This window comes from Sinocyclocheilus rhinocerous, unplaced genomic scaffold (assembly GCF_001515625.1).
Source record: "Sinocyclocheilus rhinocerous isolate Xijiao unplaced genomic scaffold, SAMN03320098_v1.1 scaffold1295, whole genome shotgun sequence".
Taxonomy (NCBI): domain Eukaryota; kingdom Metazoa; phylum Chordata; class Actinopteri; order Cypriniformes; family Cyprinidae; genus Sinocyclocheilus; species Sinocyclocheilus rhinocerous.
This window is the reverse complement of record NW_015660499.1, coordinates 232,160-242,101: the sequence shown is the minus strand read 5'-3', so window position 1 is coordinate 242,101 and position 9,942 is coordinate 232,160. Positions and strand designations below refer to the sequence as shown.

The 9,942-nt window shown below is 34.6% G+C and overlaps 2 protein-coding genes and 1 long non-coding RNA gene across 3 annotated transcripts in view; 1 reads left to right on the top strand and 2 right to left on the bottom strand.

The window, feature by feature from the left end:
* The window catches only part of idua (alpha-L-iduronidase), a 15,210-nt gene extending 9,691 nt beyond the window's left edge, over window positions 1-5,519 (top strand). Inside the window, exons 9-14 of the mRNA XM_016534277.1 lie at window positions 810-1,019; window positions 2,158-2,279; window positions 3,046-3,171; window positions 4,333-4,409; window positions 4,507-4,607; window positions 4,687-5,519. Of these exons, the coding sequence (XP_016389763.1) occupies window positions 810-1,019; window positions 2,158-2,279; window positions 3,046-3,171; window positions 4,333-4,409; window positions 4,507-4,607; window positions 4,687-4,787 (737 nt within the window). The 3' untranslated portion in view covers window positions 4,788-5,519. The remainder of the gene's footprint in view (window positions 1-809; window positions 1,020-2,157; window positions 2,280-3,045; window positions 3,172-4,332; window positions 4,410-4,506; window positions 4,608-4,686) is intronic.
* LOC107725123 (uncharacterized) lies at window positions 5,274-7,335 on the bottom strand. The gene is made up of 5 exons (XR_001638090.1): window positions 7,321-7,335; window positions 7,062-7,226; window positions 6,782-6,836; window positions 5,741-5,839; window positions 5,274-5,651 (listed from the first exon to the last, which is right to left on the bottom strand). It is a non-coding gene; the product is annotated as an uncharacterized LOC107725123 (long non-coding RNA).
* Window positions 7,336-8,065: 730 nt separating this feature from the next.
* kcnv2b (potassium channel, subfamily V, member 2b) overlaps window positions 8,066-9,942 on the bottom strand; it is a 4,396-nt gene continuing 2,519 nt past the window's right edge. The window contains exon 2 of the mRNA XM_016534252.1: window positions 8,066-8,474. Coding sequence (XP_016389738.1) covers window positions 8,202-8,474 — 273 coding nt within the window. The 3' untranslated portion in view covers window positions 8,066-8,201. The remainder of the gene's footprint in view (window positions 8,475-9,942) is intronic.

Genomic DNA, 9,942 nt, shown 5'->3' with positions numbered 1-9,942 from the left:
TTTCATATTTTTTCATTCTTTAATTGCATTCCATAATAATTAATTAAGGCTTGTTAATTTAGTGAGTCAGATATATATTGTCCTTTCATGTCTCTGGTGTGTTTTAGGTCATCTCACAGCATCAGAACCTGCTCATTGCTGACCAGAACAGTACCGTTAACTACACGTTGCTTAGCAACGACAATGCTTTCCTTAGTTACCACCCGCACCCGTTTACCCAGCGCACTCTCACCGCCCGATTCCAGATCAACAACACAAACCCGCCGCATGTGCAGTTACTACGGAAACCAGTCCTGACTGTGATGGGCCTGTTGGCATTGTTAGGTAATGAAAGTTAGTGGGCAATATACCAGTTAAAACAAGTTGAAACGTCTATTAAATCTAATATTATTTACATTATTTACAATACAAGAACATTAATACGGTTACAAAATTGTTACCCGATACGTATTCCTTATTTTTCCCAATGTTTTATATTTCCCCAATTTTTAACTGCTACTTTATACAGTAAAGCTGTTCTTTATACAGAGCTAGTTCTTTGTAACTCTTTAAAAAAATTAAAGAAAAAATTCAATAGCAGACCCCTTTCCATTCAATAAACACTTTTCATTTCAATAAAAATGTGATTGCATGGGTTTGATGTATTCAGATGTATTAAGTCAATATTATCTTTAATAAAAATAAAATTATTTATATAATTTATTTATATAAAAAAATCTATTTTTTATATGGTTTGTTTTTTTAATTTAAATCAAATGGGCTTAATTTTTAAATTACTTTTTGTTTGTGATATCCTCACATTCATTCAGGCGAGACTCAGGTGCAGGCCGAGGTGTTGACTGACGGCTCTGAAGTGAATTCATCAGTGGGTGCGCTGGCCACCGTTCACGTGCCTCAGGTGCCGAACACAGCCGATAGCTGGCAGACCACCGTCCTGCTGTATAACAGCAGAGATAACCAGACCTCCTCCACCGTTGACATCATCACTCTGCACCTCACTGGAATACCTCAGCGAAAGGGTCAGTAACCACAAACCAGCACCTTATGCTTGTTAAAAAAAAAACCCTACTCTTGTTTTGAAAAAAGGAATTAAAGAACGGAAAGGAATGAAAATATGTTTTCATGTATTAGAACAGAATAAATGGGTTGAAACTTTGAATTACTTTTCCAAAAAAAAAAAAAAAAGTGTATATTGTGATATATCCTATATCTAAAATCCTATAATATATTCAATACAATTTAATACTATCTTTGATCAAATTAAATAAAAATAAATAATTGATATAATTAATAAATAATTTAAATTAAATTAATTTTGAATTACTTTTCAATAAACGTGTATATTGTGATATATTAACCAAAATCTTAAATTACATTTTATACAATTCAATATTATATTTAATAAAAGCAAATAAAATAATTTATGTCGTTATATCTTGTTATTTTAATGTTATTTTAGTTTTTCAATTTATTACAAGTCAAATGAGCTGAATTTTTGAATTACTTAATTACTTTTCCCATAAACATTGTTGACCAAAATCTATATTTATTACAACTCAGTTTTATATTTAATCAAATAAATAAAATAATTTTTCATTATATTCTGTTATTTGTATTGATGAATTTTCCATAAAAATGTGTATATTGTGATATAGTGACCAAAATCTTAATATTTAATATAATTAAATATAATATTTATTAAAATATAGGTATCTTATATCACCTACCACTCTATCGCATAGTGTATAATTGTTAGGTATTGTTTGTGATATCCTCACATTCATTCAGGCGAGACTCAGGTGCAGGCCGAGGTGTTGACTGACGGCTCTGAAGTGAATTCATCAGTGGGTGCGCTGGCCACCGTTCACGTGCCTCAGGTGCCGAACACAGCCGATAGCTGGCAGACCACCGTCCTGCTGTATAACAGCAGAGATAACCAGACCTCCTCCACCGTTGACATCATCACTCTGCACCTCACTGGAATACCTCAGCGAAAGGGTCAGTAACCACAAACCAGCACCTTATGCTTGTTAAAAAAAAAACCCTACTCTTGTTTTGAAAAAAGGAATTAAAGAACGGAAAGGAATGAAAATATGTTTTCATGTATTAGAACAGAATATGCTTGTATTTACAGTTCTATCCTGTCTGTGTTTGTAGGTCTGATGTATGTGACACACTACATGGATAATAATGTGACGAACCCATTTAAACTGTGGGAGAACATGGGCAGCCCTGACTATCCCACTGCACAACAGTTCACACAGCTACGGAACCAAGAGGTTCAACACACACACATTCATACTTCTTCATAACACACTTTTATAGATGATGAGCATTTAATTTTTTCCTTCAAGTTCACTTTTTATAATGTTACTTAAGGTGTCTTGCACCCAAAACCGTTTTAGTTTTAAACAGGCTTTTTTTTTTTTTGTGCTAATATGTGACCCTGGACCAAAAAAACATTCTTAAGTAGCACAGGTATATTTGTAGCAATAGCCAAAAATACATTGTATGGGTCAAAATTATAGATTTTTCTTTTATGCCAAAAATCATTAGGATATTAAGTAAAGATCATGTTCCATGAAGATATTTTGTAAATTTCCTACCGTAAATATATCAAAACTTAATTTTTGATTAGTAATATGCATTGCTAAGAATTACATTTAGACAACTTTAAAGGCGATTTTCTCAATGTTTTGATTTTTTTGCTCCCTCAGATTCCAGATCTTCAAATAGTTGTATCTCAGCCAAATATTGTCCGATCCTATCAAACCATACATCAATGGAAAGCTTATTTATTCAGCTTTCAGATTATGTATAAATCTCAATTTAAAAAAATTTACCCTTATGACTGGTTTTGTGGTCCAGGGTCACATATACCTTTAAGACGTCTGTATGTTTCTCACATGGGTGTCCATATGTTAATGAGCTCATGAGTTGTTGTTTTTGTTCAGCTTAGATTGAATAAATATCTACAAAACAACTAGAAGAAAAATACTTATTTTCTGTGTTATGACTTATGAGTCTTTAATGTGTATGCCGTAGGATCCACAGACTGATGGACCTCTGCCGGTCCCATCCGATGGCTCTCTGACGCTGAAGGCAGCGCTTCCTGTCCCCTCAGTGCTGCTTGTACATGTTTGTGCTCAGTCTAAGGAAGTGCCCGACCAGGTTAGTGGTAATATGATGTAACAATAACATTACAGCCATCTCGTTTTAAATCCATGTGGCACCAAAAGGTTACACTATCAATCAGAGGTTTGGACACACGACGGAATTTGTTTCTCATGATCTTAAAAACCTCTAAAAGGCTGATGTTGAAATACATAAAGGAATAGAACACTGAACATTTACTCAGGCCATCCAAGGTGTAGATGAGTTTGTTTCTTTGGAGAAAGTCGGCATTCCATCACTTGTTCAGCAATGGATGCTCTGCAGTGAATGGGTGCCGACAGAATGAGAGTCCAAACAGCTGATAAAAACATCCCAATAATCCACAAATTCAGAATGAGAGTCCAAACAGCTGATAAAAATATCCCAATAATCCACAAATTCAGACTGTTGCTTTCATCTAAAATATGAGTCCTCTATCCTATTCCTTTCATCTGAATCAGGAGCGAAATATGCACAGATCAAGCACCGTTTACAAGCAAAAAAGCCTAAACAAATATGTTGGTGGATTTTGAACTGAGAAGACAACAGGAGATAGACTTTTTCACTGGAGGAAGCGTTATTATGGATTATGAATTTATGGATTATGAGTATTTTGGCCAGGAGCGACGGTTTGAAGTTAAAACACCTTAAAGATGGATTTGTTTCTTACAAACACGCAGCTTTTCACTTCACAGGACTTTAATTAATGGATGGACTGGAGTGGTGTGAATTATTGTGATGTTTTTATCAGCTGTTTGGACTCTCATTCTGACGGCACCCATTCACTGCAGAGGATCCATCTACATCATGGATGACCTGAGAGAGAGTAAATGTTTAGCAAAAGTGAACTATTACTTATTTTAGACAAACTGTAATAATGTTTGAATTTTCAAGTGTCCTGCATATATATGAACTACTGTTTAAAAGCATACCAGCATGAACCTTATAAAGCCTAGTAAGGCACTGTTTTTCAGAATTCGGACACAGCCCTTGAGTTCAGTATCAGTCATGATGTGGGGTGATTTCATAGCATCTGCTGTTTCTCTACCCCCAAAAAGTCTATTTGTCTGTACATGAAATTAATTTGAGAGTGCGATTGCAAAAATTGTGCAAGTTATTCTTTGCAGAGATTGAGAAACCATGTGGTTTGGTTTTAATATCACAGTTATCATTCCGCAGGTAAACGGGGTGCGTTTCATCACCATCACCAAAGGACAGGTTCTGATCATTTGGAAGGATCACTGCATCGGCACAAAGTAAGATCTGCTTAAATACAGCTATTAAACAAACTAGTTCTTCAATCAAGAGTTCTTCAATCAAGAGTTCTAAACATAACTAACGTGTCATTTTTAGGTGTATAAAAACTTATGAAGTGGAATTTTCCAAAGATGAGACGGCTTTCCAGAGGATTAATCAGAGAGAGACTATTTTCACATACTACACTTATTCTCCAGGTATTATTTTGGCTGGATTCAGAATATTTAACTTCAAGCTCTGATCCATATTGACCTGCTTGGGTTTTTCTCTCCACAGAGAGTCTGGAGGTGAGCGGTTATTACAGAGTCAGAGCCGTGGATTACTGGGGAAGAAATGGAGAATATTCTGTCACTGAGAAATATTCGGAGAACTGGTAGTCTTGATTAGACCAACTTTTGACTGTCCACATACAATATGCTTCACTTTGGATCTTAATTTGATCAAAAACACTCACCAGAACAGGATGAGACTAGTTTGACCAACATGTCAAGTGTCCAAACGGTTCATTTTGTTTTTGAATGTCATTTAGGGGTGTTTATCTGATGCTGCAGTAATTTACCTTGAAAGCACAATTATTTTTTTAACCAGCAAGTCTGTGTCTGTGCAGCCTCTGCTTATCATATTTGTATTCAATATGCACAAGACAATCCACGGGTATATTTTATTGGAGATAAAAATAGATTTAATGGACTATATGATGAATTTTTTAACAACAACCTGAAGTTTCATTTACAGTATTTCCTTGCATTGATAAAAAAAGAAAAAAAAAGAATACATTTTAATATTAAATGCTGCTGTGTCAAACTTTGAACTGCCTGGACAGTAAAATTAATTTTAAATATCAAAATGACATAAAAAAGAAATAGGGATAAACAGTTTATTAATAAATATTGGTGTGGATGTTTACCAAAGTGGAACTCTGATTCAGTGTATGTTTAACATTACATTGCTTGTTTTACATCTGCATCACTCATTATTATCAGAGGTTCTTCAATGAAAGAATAGACAGTGTCCGATCAGAGGAAATTTATACACATTTTCATGTATCCAGTTATTTCACAAATGAGGCATTAATCTAACATGACCTATAAGAAAACAGTGAAAGGTGTGAAAAGGGCACTGTAAAACCAAAGTGGCAATACAAGCATCATTCTTTATTCAGACAGTTAACGAGATCTTTACAATATAAGCGATACAGGCATAATTTTGGACAGCTCACTTCAAGATTGTGTCCTCATTAGCTGTTGGATAAAAATATTTAGAGTCAGTACAACCAACTGCTCAATCTGCAGAAGAATCACACTATTTAAAAATCAAGAGAAAACCTTACCTTCTGCTAGCTGTTTAGCAATGCGTTCCTTCTCCTCTCGTACCTTCTTCTCCTCCTCTTCTATTCTCCTCTCCTCCTCTGCTATTGGTTTCAAATGATCTGGAGAATAAAGAAAAAGCTTTTAACTAAAATGCAAGGACTTTATTAAAGGGGTCATATGATGCGATTTCAATTTTTCCTTTCTCTTTGGAGTGTTACAAGCTCTTGGTGCATAAAGAAGATCTGTAAAGTTGCAAAGACTAAAGTCTCAAATCCAAAGAGATATTCTTTTTTTTGAACCTTAAACCGCATAAACACATTTCATTACACCAAATACACAAAATAATGTTCTTTTTAGCAGCATTGTATGACCCCTTTAAATGTGTAAACATTCTGAAACCCTCAGCAACAGATGCAGTGGCATTTTTGGATGGAAAGTTGCTTCCACTACAGAATACAAAAAAATTAAAAATAAATTATATTCAAATGATATTCAAATTAATAAAAAAATAATAATTGCAATTTTTTAATCTCACAATTTTGACTTTTTCCTTCACAATTCTGCCTTTTTCTCGCTTTTGTTTTCCACCACGAAATAAAATAACTTTTTTTAATCTCACATTTATGACTTTTTTTCCTCGCAACTACAAGTTTATAATAGCAATTCTGAAAAACTTCAGAATTTTAATATATAAACTAAGAATTACAAGAAAGAAAAGGACTGTGAGATAAAAAGTTGCAAAAAAAAGTGCCCTTTTTTTTTTTTTTTTACTTTCCCCAGTGGTGAAAACAATCTTTCATATCCCTGCCACTAGTTTTCTTTCATTTTTTATTTTTAACCAACACCAATATCTGTACTTCTGTGTTTCTGTAGGACAGAACTTCTGTCCTACAGAAACATACTGAACTTTAGAATTGAAAGGTTGAAATGTGTGTTAATGATCCTGTAAAACATAAATCAATGTGACCTCCATAAGTCACCTGCAAATATATATGTGTGTGTGTACAGTATGTCATTTGAAAACCAGTCAGACTGTTTCAGATCAACTTGCAGGTTCTTACCATATCTGCGCTTTCCGTAGATAATGCCAATGAGCAATGCAGACCACCTGGCTGTCTACAAAACAAAACAAATCTCATTAATATCCATAATTATGTTTTATTAACAGAGAATTAAGGAAATATCATGATTTTCAGCATGCAGGCCATGTCAACACATCACCCTCCGCTCCGCCTTCTGAGAGAAACACGACAGGAAGGAGGGAAAGACAGTCCTGAAGACGCCTTTCTTCGTTTAAAACGAGTCATAAACATCCATAATAATTGACTTGTGAATTCAAACCTTGATCAGCGGCGACACTTGCACTGGAGCAGACATTTCACTGGAGTTCAGGACCGCACTCTGTCTGCAGAGGTCAGAGAAACGCAAGAGCACGAGCGCAACGCGAAGAAGTGACGCTTATGAGCGCAGTGACGTCACGCCGCCCCCCACAGGCCTGGAGTGCAACTGCGCGATCACCGAAAAAAGAGGTTCGTCAAGCATTTAGATTGTTTATTCATTTACTTATCTATATAATGTAATATTATAAATATACGTGTACCTAAAATGTATCATGAGAGAGGATGCTTCTCCCAGCCAAGGTTTCTTCCTCGTTTATGGGGAGGTTTTTTGTCTTCATTAGAAAAAGAAGTGTTGTGAAGATTTGCCCTAACGTTAACTGAATCAAAACGCTTGTATGGCCTCAAAGAACAAAAACATTGGAACTGCTGAGAACAAATAAGGAATTGCCTGGTCTTTGGAGGTTAAATACAGTGTTAATTAAGTTAATTGGACACGTCATGGGAACTCTGTAAATTAGATTAATCTTCTATTTTGGTTGTCAGTCAGGTCAAGTTCAAAAGGCCAGGTTAGGTAGAACATCAAAACAGTGAAGATTATACAGGTTAGCATCAGTGTTATGTGGCTAAATGTGATTCTATAACCAGACGAAAAGAAGAAAATAAAACATGATGTCCAAACATTAAAATGTAGGCTACTTTAATGCTGTAGTACAACTTTGTCAAAGATTTGTTCATGCCATGAAGCTAAACATTTAATAATGCAGGAACAGGAGATGAGGAATAACAGACTGTAATATATTGGTTACATTTTGTTTTAAGGTGTCCTTGTTACAGTGTAATTATACATTTAATACTGAGTAATATTAATTAACTACATGTACTTACTCTGTGGTTAGGGTTTGGCTTAGGGTAACTTGCATGTAATTATGCATAATTAATTGTTATTATAATAGTAAGTACATGTGTAACAACAAGGACACCTTAAAATAAAGTGTTACTGATAATTTAAGTCCGTGTTACTTATTACTTGTATTTTAAAATTTACTTTGGCACTTTTAGATAAGAGGCTTTTTAGAAAATGATCTCATTCAGACAAGATTCAGTACATCGTAACAATGCCAACAATCGATTTCACTAGTGTCTACGAAACATTAATGTCGTTAGTTTCAATGCAGCCACACTCTTTGAGCTTCTTCTTGGCTCTCAGGATGAAGTTAACCTTCCCTCTGTTCTTCGTGTTGGAATTGTATTCATGAGACTTCAGTTTGGCGTAGTAATCGGAGAACTTATTGAAGAGGATGGAGATTGGAAGGCCATTCAGAATGATCCCAAAGGAAATGCAGCCAAAGGCAAATATCCGCCCCAAAAGAGTCTCCGGATACATGTCACCATAGCCTACAGTAGAGATGCTAACCTGGAACGAGAAATTAATGGTAAACTGATAAAAATGATAATTCTGTCATCATTTACCCTACCTCATGTGTCTTTCCCAAACCCCTATGAGTTTCGTTCTTACATAGAAAACCAAAAGAGAGGTTTAGCAGATGAAAGTGTATGGAGACCGTATGTGGTAAAGCACAAAAACGACTTGAAAACTTCATAAAAGTAGTTTAAAAAATACTTTTTCCGAGAATAATAGATGTATAATAGCTTTGTGTTAGAAACCTGAAAATTCACTGAAACTCTTGTTTGACAAATATGTCACCATTCACTTTCATTGTTTTGGAAAAGAGCAGCTTGGACATTGTGCTATAGAGTACAACAGTTCCCAGTTAGTGGCCTTGAAAGTATTTTTTCCATTAATTCTTCCCATAGGGATTTTTAAAAGTCTTTGTTAAGGAGTTATAAGCCATGAACCAAACCAACCAGCTAAGACGTGTATCAGAACATTGCAAACTTTGATTTGAAGCAAATTGGACCAAAACACAAAAGTACAAAACTGTACTTAACTGCTTTAATGAGGGAAAGAACTATAATCCCAGGAAGCATTGCGAATGATACAATCAAACAATTGAATATAAAAAATCAGCATATTGGAAAAAATCATGTGATACTGAGTATATATTTAAACGATGTATTTTATATTGCAAAATATGCATATTATGCATACAAATATTTAAATAATTTTAGAGCGTAGGGATACTGACTTAATTGCATCAATTGCAATCCTTCATGCAAGTGGGCAGTTCTTTTGATTGCTAGAGATTTCTCTGCAGTATTATGGGTAATGTAGTTTTTACCGGGAATTCTGCTAAATCTGATTATTTAAAAAAACTATTGGTCTAATGCAGACTAATGGCTTCAGAAAAAGCATATACCATCCATTAACAACCTTGTAGCTCATAGTAAGTCTGTCTTAAAGGTTTGAAATCATTCAAAATCAATTTCCCTATCTATCTTATTATTCCCGTAAGAAGGTGTGACCATTTGTAAATTTTATGGGTCTGGCTTCCAGTCTCACCCGCGTCCAGCTATTTTTAGTTTTCCTGCTTGATATTGCAAATTGGTGTTTCTTACCATATTACATATACATTATTTTAATGTATTATCTTAATTATGAACACTCTGGTTTACAGTGCAAGCAGTTTTACAGTTTACTGCACATTGTAATTCTTCTCGTTATTTCCCTATAGCGGCTAATGAACCGGAAGTGTTGAAGAATAAGGTGGATAGTAGGGATGGGCGATACCACTTATTTTGTTTTCGATACGATACCGATACCGATATTTTTCAAGGCAGTATCGTCGATATCGATACCGATTCGATACTTCTGAACTAAACTTTTACATTATGAAATGTATTAAATTATTAAATTACTAAGAGTAAAATGGGTAATGATAAGCACTTAACTTTATGTTTAAAATGCATTTTAACATTCAATA